Here is a 16,810-nt window from a genome sequence, read left to right on the forward strand (position 1 = left end):
TGCTGTTTTGAATCGCTTAATTGGCTAACAAAACCTGTATATATGTTAAGTGCAATTACTGAAGGAATCATACAGCTAAATTGACTGATTTAATTATTTCTACTTGATTCAAAATGTTCTTTTTATATTTGGTTATATTATTTTTAAAGTGTTCTCAATATCCTGAAAAGGTATGATTATAATAACAGTATTTAACCAGGGATTATTCTTGCAAAAGTTGATAAAAATGTAGGTTTTCAAGTCTTCAGAAGCTTTCCTTGTTGTTTTTGTAGCACCACGAGACCCAGGGTGGTCATTATGTTGTGGGATTTATGTGGCGTCTGTTTGTGTAGTGCTTCGGATATGCATGGCGAGTGCCTGTGGCAGTTAAACCAGCATAAAATGCTTCAGAGTTGCATGTTTCCTACAAAAAGCCAAGAACACGTAGGCCGATGTTGAGTGAGGCAGAATGCTGATTGGTTGAAAAGTTGGCTTGAATAGTAAAGTTTGGAGTTCTTATCTTTATGAAGATCTTATCACAAAGCAGTCACGCCTTGGTCCCTGTGACTGTAATGACCCGCGCCTCGATCTACTATGAAGATCTTATCTACACGAAGCTTCTTAAGTTATAAAGACTGATGGAGACTGATGTGACTTATCCGGATACATTCAAAAACAGTGTTTTTGTCTGAAAACGGTCCGCATCTACACTATCGTTTTCAGTCGTTTCAGCTCAGTTGTTCATGCACACTGGAACGACTGAAGCACTTAGGTTCCTGTATTGCGCATGCGTGAAACGTAATATTCTTCGACCTGCGTTGTTTCTGTCTGCCGTTTATTTACTTTACGACTCTTTGAAACGTCGCGGCAAAATGTAGAGGAAAGTTTTTTAAATCGACTTACAATGAGGTGGAGTTGTTGCTGTGACTATAACGACCCAAACCTTTGATTCACACCTTATCTCATGTCACCCTTAACGATTATGTTGACAGTGACCGCGAGGACAACCTCAACTAGGGGTAAACTTTTGGGACTCCTCTCTCTCTCTTTACTCCTGAGAGGTGAAACTTCTTCATGAACCAAAAAGAAATCCAGGTTCTGTAAAATGCCCGAATTTGCATAAAGTTGCAAGTTTTTCTTTTACAGTGCGGCAAATTTTGTCCATAAACTGATTTGTCTTTTAAAAATTTAGAGGCGGACACACTTTCTTAATGGCGCTCATTTTCAGACAATAACTAGATGTTGGAAGAGTACTTGCGCCACATCAGAAGCTTCTATTTTTGTAGAAGCGATTTCTGTGCCGCTTCATGCCTAAAATCAAAATTTTAGTGGCTCATGGTGCTGTTACGCCTGTACGAGCCACAGAAAGAAGAATAGAACTAGAATTACTAGAATAGAATCTAGTTTTTAAAAAATCCTTCTATAAAAATCATGATTTATACTTGCTCTACAGCTCCTTAGAGACCCATTCATTCTGTACTATCTTAAAGTTCAAACAGTGGGAGTTCCCTGCAGGGGCTGAACTTGAACAACCAACTTGAGCACATAAATCTTCGATCCACTTATTTCTGACACTGCCCCCTGGTGATTGTATACAGGCACAGCATGCAAACGCGGGCCTGCATAGCTCTCTTCCTTTGGGGCCTGTATTCATGCTGGTAACCTCACATAAATCCCAGCAGTGCTTTTACATAACTCCAATCCGAACAATTTTAACAAGCCACAAAACTGAAAACACATGCTTGTCTGGAAAAAGGCCTTTAATCTGCAGTAATGCATCGTATTTTATCATCTGCTCATATGGTTTGTATAGAAAATCAGAGTAGCTGTGTTTTACAGTTGAGTTAAGTGGAAGGAAAAGGGCGATATTTCCTTCTGAAACGTGCCTGGAAATTGGATGTAATAAAGGATTATGTGTATTTATTTGCACAACTGTTAAACGGGTGCAAACAGCTGATCTGTGCAGAGGAAAGGAAATTTTGTTGAAAAATGTTACCAAGATAATTTAATCATGATATAGTAGTGCAGCACTATTATGTCTTCTAGTGAAATACAGCCAGCATTAGCAATTCCAGATATAAGATAGTAAGCTCTGCTCTGTTTCTCGACTTTTTCTGATGATGATAGAGCCAAATCTGATTTGTGGATCGCATCGCTGTCTCTCTGCTTACACTTTAAATCCGCTCGTGCTCGCAGCTTTTCCTGTTCGCCTTCTCCTCTCCAGGTGCGCTCGCCTGCACCGTAGCAAGCTTCGTTAGCATGCCGTCTCATTAGCCATGCTTTATGGAGCCCCTCCTCTTTATGAGGGGACCGCCTGCGGAGGAGAAGTGGCGAAACTACTTCCTGGTCTCGGCCTGAGCGCTCGTTAGAGTACTAACCTGTGATAATAATCCAAACCCCCCCTCCCCTACAGACAGACGAACAGGAGGCCACAGTTAAGTCTTGGAGGATAAATAAAACTACTGCATTAGAGCTGCCTACAATAGAGTTTTTGTCTCTGGAGTTAATTTGTGTGGCACCTGCTAAGTAAGGGCTTCTTTTATGTTTCTGTGCTAGGAGCTGCTCTGCTTCTTATTACAGGTTCTGGCAGGAACCTTTAGCACTTGTTTTAGCCTCAGACTGCTCTGCTGTGCACTAATGAATTGTTCTCTCTCTCTCTTTCTCTGTGTGTTTAGCAAGTTAAAATGCTGACAGGACACAATGTTAAAAGTAAGTATTTTCATGCATTTCCTCTTATTAATTGCATGATAATCAGAACTACTCTAGAGCAGAAGAACAGGGCTGTGTAGGCAGTTTTTCAAACTCAGTCCGGCGTCCTCTAAAAAAGGAAATGTAAGGAAAGGCAAGAAAGATGCTGCGTTCATGTTTTATGGGGGAAAACGGGTTGATTTGATGACTCAATCGAGCTGTTTATGTGTTTGAACTTGTTTGCACAGGCCTCCAAATGGCTTGTTTCTGGTTCCTCGCGGTCAGCTTTGTGAGGTTTTTAATTTTGCTTCATGCAGAAGCAATCAAAGAGGCAAACACACCCCAGTGTTCGACAGGAAGGTTCCGCTTCAGAAAACAAATCAAGCAGTTCTGAGGAAAAACCTTGTGTGCGGCAAACAAAATCCTCCTACAGGAGCAGTTTTGGTTTTCAAATCTTATTTTTAGTTCATGTTCAGCTGTTAACTAAAAGAAGCGACACAAATCAAGGTTATTGCATTTGAAATTAGGTCACAGATTTTTATTTGTTTTAAACAAAATCATATTTTTTTTTTATCCAATGAGATTTTTTTTGTGTGTGTCTGAATCATAAATCATCTAATTTCATAGTAACAAACAACAGCTTAAGGATATGTTTTATTCTAGGAATCCATTTTTTAAGTTTGGGGTTTAACAAATTAAAAATGGTGCCTTGGTGGCTTTTAGGCTAAATTAAGTAGAAGTTTGGTACTCTGTTCTCCTTCCAAGAGTCAAATGACAAGATTGCATTAACATAAAAAATACCTGTTGTGTATAAACTGAAAATGAACAAAACAGCTGCTCAGCTGGATATGGTTGACACTTACTGTAGGTGCCCTTCTTGTCATATTACCTGATTTTCATGCTCGACATCATGCTTGCGAGGTTTGGAGCGTGCATTTGTGAGCCATCAAAATTTACGCACACATTTGTAAACCTTTGTGAGACTAGTTACACACGATCACACACCAGGAGTTTATTCCTGACCCAAGTCTGCATGTTGACGCACACCAACGAATGGTTTAGCAGATTGTAATTGGTTAACATAAACAGATGAATCACGGCCGAACAGATTAAAGAGCATAAAGTGATAACGTGTGTCAGCGCTTTACCGTTCCTACATGCCTCGGTAACTTTTCATTGGTTGGCCTGTCCCTCAGGTGGAGTCATGTTTCATCACGGCCAAAGAAGACTGACTGAGTACATCTTCAGATATTCGTTTTTAGCCGACGGGGAGGGGAAGAGCTCCTCTTCCCAATCAACCAATCACGATGCTGGACACCAAACGGCCGCTGGGTCACTACTGATGTATAGATGTGATTCTGTGTGCGTCTGTTCACTGTGATTTTACTTTTGTTTTGATTATTTTTGATTTGATCACGCATAGCTAAATGAGGAATCTGAAACCTACTGATCTGTACTGTAGCATGTGTGTGCGCTCAGCATTTTTCTTTTTTTTTTCTTTTTTTAAGCCACGAGTAAGGTTCGAGTAAGTGAGAAGAAAGATGTTTGTAAAGGTGTAAAGAGCATGAAGGCTTCAGGATGAGGAAGGAGATAAAGCATGTAACATATGAGGTGGAGGAAGAGGAGAAGTCAAAGACTAGAGGCGAGCTGTAAAGTTTTAAGATTTGGCACTGTGTGCTTAGTATTTATTGCTTTAATTTGTTGAGGTTTTTGCCATTTATTCTTCCGGTTTGATTGTTTTTGTGTGTACGAGTGTCGTCGGGTCCTGCTGAGACGATAAGCTTTAATGGGATGTCTACTGCTGCGTCAAGTCCGGCAGAGTGGAGAGTTAAAGTCCTGGTGTCTAAAAACACAGGCTGTATGTAGAAGATGGGCATCGTGTCACAACTTTCTTCCATTGTACAAAATCTAGAAAATATTGTGGAAAAGTGGAAAATCTTCAGCTTATGGCTTTCTAGTTCAGCATTATTTGCGGCTGCTCTCTCTGCTCTGTCTAGATGGCTGAAAAGTTCCAACTTCACAGCAGAAATAAGCATGTTTACAGCCTCTTTTATTCTCTATAGCAACCATACCCATTTAAGACAGCTGTACATGGGGTACCATTTCAATAAAGCACCTACTTGAACTATATTGAGCCTTTCAGTTTGGTGTTATTGGGGGCATTTTTATGCACTGATAACCTTGCTTGCTGTGCTGTTAACTGTGCTAAAAGCCTGTGCAAAGAAACCTGTGCTCCAGCTTTAGCAAGTGAAGTTCTAGTATTCTAAATAGCAGGTATGAGTCTTTAAATTGCCCCCGTACAGTCTGTGGATACAGTGCACCATCTCATCTGAATATGGTGACTTCTAGCTCCAAAAAAATGAAGATGAAGATGGCTCAAATGCAAAAAAAACACAAGGCTTAAGAACCGCTTCCGTGTCTCTGAACTGATTTGCTGCCTGATCTTGATCACAAATCAAATCCCTCAGAGACTGCTGCATGTTGTCCATCTTTCTATACAGTCTGTATGTGAAACCTGCCGGTAATGATAACAGCTCAGGGTGTTCAGGCCTCCCTGTGTATCCTGGTACTGCAGTGTGTGTAACTTCAACAGGGTCAATTTTACTAAAGAGTAGCAAAGTTGGAAATACTTACACCCACCAAATGAACAGTTAAACATCATATCAACAGTTTTGAGCAGTTTTGCTGGACTTTTCTGTAGCTTTTTGCTTTTCCGTGTGAAAATCTGAATACTTTCACATCATCAAGATGAAGTCTGCCTCTTATGAAGGGTTATAAGTGCTTTGATTTAAGTCAGAAAGTTTGAGAAGACATATATGCTCTGACTGAACCACACAGGAAACTGTTTTTACTTTAACTTTACTTCAAACCAAAGACATCAGAAGGGATTTATTTAAAATATTCAAAACAATCCAATCCTTTGCTACTTTTTACTGCCTTTTAGAGCTTCCTCCAAAATGCAGGGGATTTGCAGGAGTCGAACTTCTCCGCCCATCAACCCCAAAAATTATGTCTGTATTCAAATCCAAAGAGATTTTATTTTATCCGCAGCATGTTTTTAAACACCTGTACAGGTTGTTGGTTTGCTCTCTTTACTGTTTTGTACGTTTTCAGATCGGTTTCCCTCCCTTTCATCAGCCCTCCAGGTTGTTTGACTGACTTACTGCGACTGGGATTATCACTTTTCGAGTCTGCCAAATGATTGACTGACTGTGTGAGTGAGTTAATAAATACATGAGCTCACGTTTCGTTGCGTGTATGTGTGTGTGAGAAAGTAAGTAAGTGAGTGAGAGAAATTGAGTGCGACAGGTCAGGCGAGTCCTGACATGAAGCTGTAAACACCTTCAGCTCTGCGCCTGCTGGAGCTGATGGTGTGAGTGATAAGTGTGCATCTGTGTTTGATCTGCAATAAATAGTATTTAACATCAAACTAGGAGTTTCTTTGGTCTCTGTGTGCGCTGGTCTTGATCTCTGGAGGACGAGCAAGGCTCCAAAGTGTATATATAATTACCTCTTCCATGATCTCAGCCCTCGATTCCCCTTCTGGTCTTCTATGCAGCGCAGTTTGGCCAAACAAACATATCTAATGTAATAAATCTGTAAAACAAGCTGGAGACCGCAGTCCGCTGTATTCTTGGAAAGTGATCCATTTGTAAAATTCCTTGACTTCCCTCATCTGGTTTGCAGCTTTTCTAAATCCTGTGGATATTGCAGCAACTCACTGAGAACCACCAGAAAAATAAACTATAGGCCAGAGAAACCTGAGAAGTGAGGTGTATGGAGAAGAGTGTTTTTAATCATTCACATGAAGTTCTGGGTCATTAGGAAAACAAAGGCATCATCTATTTTAGACTAGATGACCCAGTAACCTAAAAAATATACACACCAATTTAGGATTTCAGGGCAAAATAAAATGGAGAAGAATATTCCGATCTTTGGTTTATCCAGAAGCACTGCAAAAATTCTTTAATATAGTATTTTAATATATTTTGTGCATGCGTTGGATGAGGAGACCAGCAGACATCAATAATAATCGATATCAAGTCAGATATAGAATTAGAAAGAGACGTTTAGGTGGAGGTGGGTTAGAAAACTAGGTGTAAATTAAGCAGACTTTATTAATGCCATATTGGGGAAATGCAGACATCACAGCAGCACAAGTGTCAAAAAAACGTGAATTAGAATTAAATGAGAAAAATGAATAAATAAAAAACAGTGTACAAATACAAAAACCAAAAAACCTATAAGAGTCATTTGTACTTTACAAACAGTTGCGATATACAGCCCTGTGGGGATGCTGAAGCATGTAAAATATTTACTCTAAAACTATGTTAATCTGACTCTTGCTGCATTATGCTGTTGCTATAAAAATAAAAGCTCCTTTAGCTCCCTGAAAAAAACCTTTACATTTAACTGAATACTATGAAGGCCACAGGCTGAAAGTAATAAAGCTGTTCTTTACACTACAAGTGTTGTTGGAGCATCAACCTCTTCAGATGCTTTAGATGCTGATAACATTAAAATATTCTGTTAAACAAGCCCAGTATTTGGAGTCTTACTGAAGTAAATGTGTTGCAAGTAGAAGGAACTCTTATTAAAGGGGCTTTAAAGAGTGCCATATTTATCCTGTTACTGGACTGGTTTATGTGTCAACATTTATCAGGCAATAACCCCAGATTAGATCTAAAATCAAACTAGCTTCCATTTACATTTATAGGAAAATGAGAAATCGTACACCTTCCTCTCTTGAGAACAGGAAGGCTGCGCAGAGGGTAATTAACACTGCCTGAGAAATCACTGGTTGCCCTCTGCCACCGCTGGAGGCCATCGCCAGCTCCTCCTGTCTCATGAAAACCAGGGCCATCACAGGTGACCCCTCCCACCTCGCCCACCACCTGTTTGACCTGCTGCCCTCTGGTTGTCGCCTCAGGTCAATCAGGTCCCACACCTCCAGACTCACTAACAGCTTCTTCCCCTGGGCCATTTGGACTGTCAACAAACACTACCCCTACCAAAAAAAAAAGAGTTTTTTGGCAATTATTTCATGGTTCAGGCTTCACAGGATTAACAGAACAATTAAATATCAACCTAACATGTGCACGCATTTAAATAATCTAGCAATTTGTCTCTATTCTTGCTTAATTTTGACATTTTGATGCCAAATTTGAATACCCAAAGAGGCAAAACACCCAGACGCTTCCCTGTGAAATGTAATGGAGTAGACGTCTGTAATAAAAGTTAATTAATATTTAAATTGAGTCAAAGCTGAGTAAAAGTTACTCTCTTACTACTTTGGCTCTCAAACGTCAGCCATTTAAAGAATGACACGAATGTGAGGGCAGCACAATAAGAGCTGCAGTCTGACCAAAAGAGTCCAACATTTCCTCCAAAAGGATCACACACACACACACACACACACACACACACACACACACACACAGAACCTTGTGTGTGTGTGTGTGTAAGTACACCCACTGCTTTTATGTTTAAACTCTCCCTGATTTAGTGTCCTCATCAGTAACGATCAGCAGCTCACACTTTTCCCAGGAGCTTCCCTCAGAGGTCATGACTCTGTGGAGCGTATGCAGGGGGGGTTTAAACTATAGACTGAATACAGCTCATTGAGACTGTCTGTTGTTGGTGACTTCACTGACTGCTATAAATAACCCCCCCCCCCATCCAGTAGTACACCGCCTCATACACTCACAGACACCCAGAGCTGTTGTGACCCTGTGTGGTATAAAGATCAGTTTAGCCTCTTCTTCCCAGAGGTCAAACTGGGATTAAAGTCCTGTCGGGAATCAAAATCAATTTCTTTTCATGTTTATAATAAAATAAAAGTCTCCTGCATCTGACAGTTTATCAATGAATGAGCTTACTAAATATGTAGGTCACTTATCAGGGAAAAACAATCAAATATTTGCTTATTTGAACACATTATATACGGATAAAAATGCTCTGTAGTTTAGCTATCAGAGGTCTCCCTGTTGCTTTTTTATGACAGCATATGGACTGAATAAAAAAACAGTTTAGTGTGAAGATGATGAAAATATTTGTTTATTCCAATTTAGTTTTTAAAACATGAATTTATGCTTTGATTTCAGATGTGATGAATATTGCATTTTGACATTTTTGCAAAAGTTGAAATTGTGTCAATTTAAAATATAATCTACAGCATAATCAGGTCAAAAACTGAACATTTTCATTTGATATTGTGCAGTTTTATTTATAAGTGGATCGAAAACACCTTTTTAGAAGTTAAAGATTCTCAGTGGACAGGGATGTAAAACATTCGGAATAAATTGTTTATCGTGCTTTCGCTTGTAGCTCCATTAATAAACACCTGAGATCACAACAAAAAGGTTAGACAAAAAAGTAAAACTTCCCAGTATCAGTTGTGTTAACAGCTTCATTATCTTGGGCTGGTGATCTAATATTGCTTCTTTTATTCAGAGAAAATGACGCTGCTGTGTTATTTCTAAACTGGAGTTTTGTTATCCACTTTATCAGGTTGTTCTAAAAAAACAACAAACAAACAAACAAACAAACCCTGAAATACCTTCAGCTGATCCAAAATGATGAGGCAAGAGTGCTGACAGGCATCAGATATCCTTCTTCTCACATATAAAGTCCTGATAAATCAAACCCCATCACATGTTCAAGCCTTCCTATTGTCCTAATAGAGCACTTCACTGTCAGGCTGCAGACTGGTGGTTACTAGAGTTTCTCAAAGCAGAGCTTTCAGCTATCAGGCCCCTCTTATGTCAAACCAGCTTCAGGATTTGGATTTACCCTTAAGACTAAAATTCTAAATGTTGTTTTTGATAAGTTTAGAGTTAGAGCTGGATATGGTGAGTCTGAAACACCCCTCAGTTACAATGACGTGAAAACAAAAGCTTTTCACAAAACAATCTGAAGACCCATGACAAACTAAGTACCCCCTTTCCTTTAAGAGGGTAAATAGCTACCAGGTGCTGCTAATCAAACTCTCTTGATTAATTGCTCCTCTGCACGTCTCTAAAGGCTGACATTTGATCTGTTTTCTGGTCCAGTCAGGTTTGTGTTAACTCCACAATCCTCCCAGGATGTGGATGTCCCAGCAAATTCACAGCTACCCTCAGAGAAACTGCAAAAAACCCCAAAGAGCTACGTCTCAGACTCTATAGGCCTGAGATAGCATGTTCAATGTTAAAGATCTTGACAGTACAATTAGAAAAAGGGTTGCCAGGAGAAGTTTGCAAAGTTGCCTCTGAACAAACAGCAGGACTCCTGGAACAATGGGCCTCATTTACTAATAATTCTGTGGAAACATTTTTGCCCTGCACAAAAAATGACTTTGCACTCAAAGATTTATGAAATGTGCATGCTGACCTATTTTTTCCCTCGCTGTCACACATAAGTTAGTAAATCAGAATCATTCTGAACCAACAGTCTTGTGCAGTCATACAATTTGCGTACTCGCTGCATACTGCCCCGTCCCCTCTCTATATAAGGACTACCTCCAGGTGAAGCAGAGAAAGTGGTGAAATGCAAGAAAAAGAAGAGTTCAGCGTTCCAAGGAGAAGCCAGAAGAGGCACAGCTTTCCAAAGCAAAGTGTTTTCACGGGAGTGACGACCATTTAATAAATGACCACATAAATAAAAACTCTAAAATTACAGGAGACACAGACTGTGAAAACAAAGGTTTGAGACGGATTAACAGATTACAAGAAAACTAGTGGAGGCCAGAACCATGTGATCTGTCAACCTCCATGATGATACTGTAAGTGGCATCAAGGAATGATAAAAGTCTTTTTTAATGAAAGAAGAGTTCAGTCATTCAGGAGGGGCTGAGATTAAATCTACAATCATACCAGACATGTCCTGCTGGGAGGAGTTGCTCCAGGACATGCTGGAGAGATTGTATCTATCTGCTAGCCTGGGAATGTCAAGGTGTTCCCCCAGATAAGCTGGAGAAGCTGGCTGGGGAGAGCCAAGTCTGGGCTGCTCTGCTTAAGCTGCTGCCCTGCGACCCAGCCCTCGATAATTGGAAGATTAAGTAGTGTAGTTTAAAGCCTATGCTTTTCTATTTAGTATGTTATTTTCTTTAAATGCATTCTATTATAATTAGGAGTGTTTGTGGCTTACTGTAGTTTGGAAAACTCTAAATCATGACTAAAAGCCAATATTAAAAAGAATTACATTTGATTTAGTTATTATTGTTATTATTATTAGCAGTATTATAGTCGGCCTATTTCTTTAAAGACCTGTCATTTATTCGTACACATGGCCAGAGAGACTTATATTAGTTCCTAAAGTACGAACAAATTCAAGTAAAATTGTTCTCGATAAATCACAGATTTGGTCATCTGTGCAGCAGCTAAGGTTTGGTCCCAAGTGAGTCATGCAACAGGACAATGAACGCAAGCACAGCAGCTAATCTGCAACAGAATGGCTGAAAAAGAAAAGAATCAAGGTGTTGCAGTAGCCCAGACAAAGTCCAGACCTCAATGTGATTGAAATGCTGTGGCAGGACCTTAAGAGAGGTATGCATAAACGAATGCCTGCAAGGGCTGCATGCAGACACAACAACCTTCATCAGGAGTACAGGAAAGCTTTTATTTTGTCCAGCAGCAAAATGCAAGGACAAGAAGGTCACAAATCACTTTAGGTTCATGATAAAACCTGCAAAACGAATGTAGAATATAATATTTACTTAATCAAATCTTGTGATTCTTTTGGAGTAGGCTGATATTTTTAACAGCTGGGGCAAACTGAAAATGTTGAGGTGAGAGCGCTGAGATTATCATTTCTAAGGGAATCCTTTCACACGCTCCTCAGTCCAATCCAGCTGTTATTTTGTAAATAGGACAAAAATTACACCACCTGTCAGAGCAGGAATTCTTCCCGCTAATTCCAAACTTTTTCTCCATTTGCAGAGCACATGAGCGAGCAGGTTTCAACGTGTTGCATCAGGCTGAACTTCACCTGTTGAGAAAGCAGTGACACCAGAAGAAAGTAACATGCCAAACAAGAAACAAGTCGGTGTGGGTGCTGCAGGTGAAGATAGGCAGCCAAGAGAAAGGTACAGCAGCTCACTGTGAAGCCGTCTCACCCAAGAAAACAACATTTTTTCTCCAATATAGTTCTCCCAAATCACAAAGGGGATCAGAAGCATCATGAGGTGATTAGAGAGGTAAGAAATAAGCATTTTTTTTTTAGATTTTTCTGCACATAGCTTTGTTTTTACATGAAGTACCGTAACACAAGTCCTCAAGCAGAAGTAACCCCTTCTACACTGCCTCCCTCCAAAACTACAAGTCCCTTCACGTTCCTGCCCCACAGCATCTCTTTGACCTCCTTAATCTCTGCTCCCCCTCCTGAAATCTTCAGTCCTTGTGTGTTTTTTGTCCTCTCCTGGCTGCAGACTTCAGGGGATCTGATGCTGCAGACCTCTAAAAAAAATCCCTCAAACCCATAATAACTTAAATCATTGCTCAAAACACACATTTTCAGACATTTTTTACCCTCTAGCCATTCTGTTAGATTACATTAGCGTCAATCCAGCTTAATAAAAATGGTTGGTGGGTAATACTATAAGAGTACAGCAGTAAATGAACAGGGGAAAAAAGAAAAATAAGGAAATATTAAATCAACATAAAATCAATTTAATAAAAATAAAGAAAAATCCCATTGGAATTGTGCCAGGGAGGACACACAGCTCTTAAACAGTACGAAAAAAACATGTAAATGCTAGAAAAGTGGACCCACGTGTATAATGAATAGTGTGCAGTGGATACAGAGTGTATCCCATGCATCCACTATAAAAATGATAGTGAAAAAACTGCAAATTCATATTTTTACGCATTACCTAATTAAATCTTACGCTAAAGAACTCAGTCCTACATTTCAGGTTATTTTTAATGAATCCTTGCAAATACAACACGTTCCCTCTCTTTGGGAAGAAACTGTCGTGGTTCCTGTCTCTAAATCTAGTCGTCCAGAAGTTCTAAACGACTTCAGGCCTGTTGCCTGAGCTGTGATAAACGTCTTTGAAAAAACCATCAGAAGTGTGATTATGGAAGAGACTGAACAACAGCTGGATCCAATGTAATTTGCATATAGGCCCAACAGAGGAGTGGAAGATTCGCTTTTGACTTAATTAAATCTGATTCTTAAACATGTAGAGAGTAAAGGGACTTTTGCATCGATTTTTCTTTTGCTTTTAATACAATACAGCCCCATATTTTAATTAAAATACTTTTAGAACAGTTTGAAATCAGGAAAAACCTGGTGGGCTGAATTTTAAATTTTTTAACTGACAGGTCACAAAGAGTGAGAATAAATGGGATTCTGTCTGACCCAGTGTTCTCCTCAAGGGTGTGTCTTATTGCCCTTATTACTCATTCTCTACACAAGCACGTGTCAGAGCAGATATGAAAACAGGGTCATTATTAAATATGCAGATGACTATGCTATTGTCAGCTTACTGAAAGAGGGTGAAACTAGCCACGGTCCACTGATTGATGACTTTGTTCAGTGGTGTGAGGAGTCTTATCTCCAATTGAACATATCTAAAACAAAATATTTGGTTAGTGATTGTAGTAAACAACAAAACGGGCACGGAGTCACTTTTATTAAAGGTCAGAAAATAGAGCAATCATATAAATATCTTGGGACCATAATCAATGAAAAACTGAACTTGGATGAGAATTGCAAATCGGTCTGTAAACAGGGTCATCAGCATCTTTTCTGCCTCAGGAAACTTGCTCATTTCCTGATTGACCAGAAATTTGTAACTTTGTTTTAACGTTCTTTTATTGAGTCTGTTTTATCTTTTTGTTTGGTGGCATGGTTCGGTCAGACCTTTGTCACAGAAAAAAACTCACTGAATCAGATAGTGAGATGGTCCAGTCGTATGACAGGTGAGTCACAGTCCCGTTTAGCCTCCCTGTACTCTAAATAGGTGCAACAGATGGCTTTATCAATGCTTAAAAATGGTTCCCATCCTCTACGGGGTGAATTTCAGCTTCTTTCCTTAGGACGGAGGTTTCTAGTTTAAAGATGCAGGACAAAGCATTATAAAAATATAGCAAATTTACCTATGGGTATAAATAAAGTAACATTAACCTTAACCTTTTATACCAGGTATTATAAATCTGTTAAACAAACCCAGGTGATACGATGTAGTATGATACAGTAGTGTCACTTGCACACAGCAGATAGTGTGACTACACATTCTTGTTATTAGTTTCTGTAATTGTGATGCCTTTATTGTTGTGAGTATTTTTCACGGACAGGCACAAATTGCATTTTAAAGCCAAGACTGCTTCTATAAACATCGTAGCAAAAATGCACCAATTTTGATGTCTATGATGTAGAGCTACAGAAAGAACCATCTTTGCCTTATGTTGATTCTTTTTACTCGCACTTTGAAACCAGGCTCATCTTCTACATGTGATTCCTTCTGTGTTAAAACACTTTTATAACAGAAATTTTATCCCATGTTTCCTCCTGTGTATATAGAAATATGCATTTTATTAAAATTCATACTTATTAAGTTTCCTCCTGTATTGTATCACCTTTTTACAGTATTTAACTGCATTTTATTTTGACCTTTAATTATTAATATAAATTGTTCAATTTATTTCAGCTCACTGTTTTATATTAGGCTATTATATTGCACTTTATTGATTTTTTATTGGACTTTTTCCTCTTTAGTTGAGCTCCAGTCTGTTGGATAATATTTAACTTTAGTCATAATTTTTTTTTTAGCTTGTCTACTGGAATTAATTAAACTATTTTCTTTAATTTCCCCCCTCTGTAATACAGGAATTTACCCACTTCTGAGTTAAATAAAGAAGATTTTATTTTAAATTCATCCAGCCAGCTGAATCTTAAAACACTGTAAATAACTGCACGGGTTAAAGCGGGCTCCCGAGGCAGCTCTGAACTGAAGCTCATTTTCTACACACCAACTGAAGCTCATTTTCTACACACCTGTCTCCTATATGTTTTTATGGCAAGCCATTTCGGCGTTTTGAATAATCAAACGGCGTTTTTTTACGCCATTTCTTAACCAGACGTGTTAGAAAACTCGCGATATTTGGCTGAAATGGCTTGCTTCCGCAGCCTCTGCAGTTCGAGAAAGTCAGCGGGAGGGGGGAGAGAGAGAGAGATTGAGTTGTGTGTGTGAGAGAACGCCGACGGGAGCGCGCAGCAACGGCGAGAGAAGACCCGTTTGAACGCGAGGAGAGAGAGAGAGAGAGAGAGAGAGTTTGAGTGCGAGTGGGTGTGAGAGAGAGAGATCGAGAGTGAACGAGAGGAGAGAGAGCGACGACCGTGAGGGTCCGGGTGCCTGAGGGACGGACGACACGGTAAATATAAACGTTACATTTTGAACGCACAGCGGCGCCCGTTACAGCCGTTTAGTTAGCTAATATTCACCTCCTAAAGTCGTCGCGCGCTCCGGAGCCAAATCGTCGGTTCCGTTTTAGCAGATGATGTGCGCGTGAAGACGGAGCGGTACACGGGGCGAGTGAACTTGGGGACTTCTTTTGTACAGTGGGAGGAAAATCACCGCCACCGGACAGCCGTTATATAACGGATGCTTATTAACCGATGTCCGGCGGAGGGTACAAGCCCTGCTCCCTCCGCCAGGCTTCTGCCCCCCGCAGCCACCAGCAGGTAACGTTAAACCGGAGCGCACCGTCCTCTTCGTTCACCAGATGCAGACAGACACATCAGCGCGCGGAGCCGGAGTCTAGGCGCGTGAACAAGCAGGCGGGGGCGCGCATGTCGGGGTTAACGGGTGCATTCGGTCTGAGACGCGCCCCCGTGTGTGTTTTTTACCTGACCCAGTAAAGCTTATCGTCGCTACACACTCAGACACGTGCCTCTCACCAGCTGCCCGCCCCGCAAACACCCCAGCCGGGATTATACACCGGTTATAAGAGGCCGTCCGGTAAAGGCCACGTGAGGTCGCTCACAATATTAATTGTTATATACTGCACGTTGTCAAGGTAGCAGGAGCAATAACCACACTTCCGGATGGGGCGTTTAAAATAAAAGTCGACACAAAGGCGTTTGTTTGACTACTTAACGGTACTTAATCACAATATGACATTATTATAATCTTTAAAATTTATCTGACGGAATTTATTTTGCTACAAAGATATCTGCAGTATTTTATTATATTTTGAATATGCTGGTTATATTTGGGCTTGTAAAATGTCAGGAAACTAAGAAAAACACGTTGTCCATGAAACCCCCAAATTATACCATCTTAAAAAATGTCACAAAAGATTGAAAAACATAAAATCTTTTATTTTAATAGTTTGAATAACTGAATTTTACACAATTTTGACATAAAAGAAAACTAAAGGAACAAGAAAGAGGTGATTTAAGTGGCCATTTTTCTAAATAAAGTTCCACATTAGATAATTTTACAAGTGGGCAATGTTTAGAAATACAATTCCCTTTGAAAAGAAAAATAATACATAAATGAGAAAGTAAATATAAATAAATATAAATTAATTTGTTATAAATCTGAAAATCTACTTCTGTTATCTTTGTCTGTCAATCTCTGTTTTCATTAACATCAAAGCATTTCATGGGTGTGTTTTAAATAACATATCCCTTACTGCTTGAATCCAGAAAGGCCTCTTATCCCAATACTGCTGAAAGAATTTAAGATCTGTTTGTTTATATGTTGAATGTGATGGTAATTATTTTAGAAATTTCATTTCATATCTTTGCAAAATTTGGCTAAAACACTCAACTAGTTAATTATATATAATTTATTAGTTGAGAAATAGAGATTGGGGAATGATATGGATATTAATAATACGTTTAAATGCAATTTCCTTTCTCCAACAACATATACGTTTGATAATGTAAATATCTCAATCTGACAACTTTAAGAACACACAAGATATTAATAATATGTTTCCCACCTTGTGTTCTTTTAACTATAAACATGGTTGTAGTACCTTAGTTTTTGCATATGGTCAAATGTTACACCAGAGGGTGAGGTGTGTTGTGAGTATTTTGTCCTCAGATGACCTGTGTATTTGCAAAATCTGTGAAAAAGTTCTGTGAGTACAGATAACTAAGTGCTACAGTTTGGGAAATGTGCATAATTGTAAACCCAATTTAGAAAAAA

General features: G+C 39.4%; 2 protein-coding genes across 15 annotated transcripts in view; both read left to right on the forward strand.

Moving 5' to 3' along the window:
- Nucleotides 1–4,797, forward strand: part of LOC147312921 (dystrobrevin beta-like) — a 43,826-nt gene extending 39,029 nt beyond the window's left edge. For all 7 annotated transcript variants that reach the window (XM_086264814.1, XM_086264817.1, XM_086264813.1 and 4 more), the window contains 2 exons: nt 2,655–2,688; nt 3,864–4,797. In XM_086264814.1, the coding sequence (XP_086120940.1) occupies nt 2,655–2,662 (8 nt within the window). In that variant the 3' untranslated portion in view covers nt 2,663–2,688; nt 3,864–4,797. The remainder of the gene's footprint in view (nt 1–2,654; nt 2,689–3,863) is intronic.
- Nucleotides 4,798–14,812: 10,015 nt separating this feature from the next.
- LOC147312922 (DNA (cytosine-5)-methyltransferase 3A-like) overlaps nt 14,813–16,810 on the forward strand; it is a 99,567-nt gene continuing 97,569 nt past the window's right edge. For 3 of the 8 annotated variants that reach the window (XM_086264820.1, XM_086264822.1, XM_086264824.1), the window contains exon 1: nt 14,814–15,023. The gene's annotated coding sequence lies outside the window, so the exon portion shown is untranslated. The other 5 variants (XM_086264826.1, XM_086264828.1, XM_086264823.1 and 2 more) reach the window with 4 other exon arrangements.

This window comes from Aulonocara sp. 'chitande type north' Nkhata Bay, linkage group LG15, assembly GCF_057382095.1.
Source record: "Aulonocara sp. 'chitande type north' Nkhata Bay isolate Kocher_YH1m ecotype deep benthic linkage group LG15, A_spYH_male_GT1.1, whole genome shotgun sequence".
Lineage (NCBI taxonomy): Eukaryota > Metazoa > Chordata > Actinopteri > Cichliformes > Cichlidae > Aulonocara > Aulonocara sp. 'chitande type north' Nkhata Bay.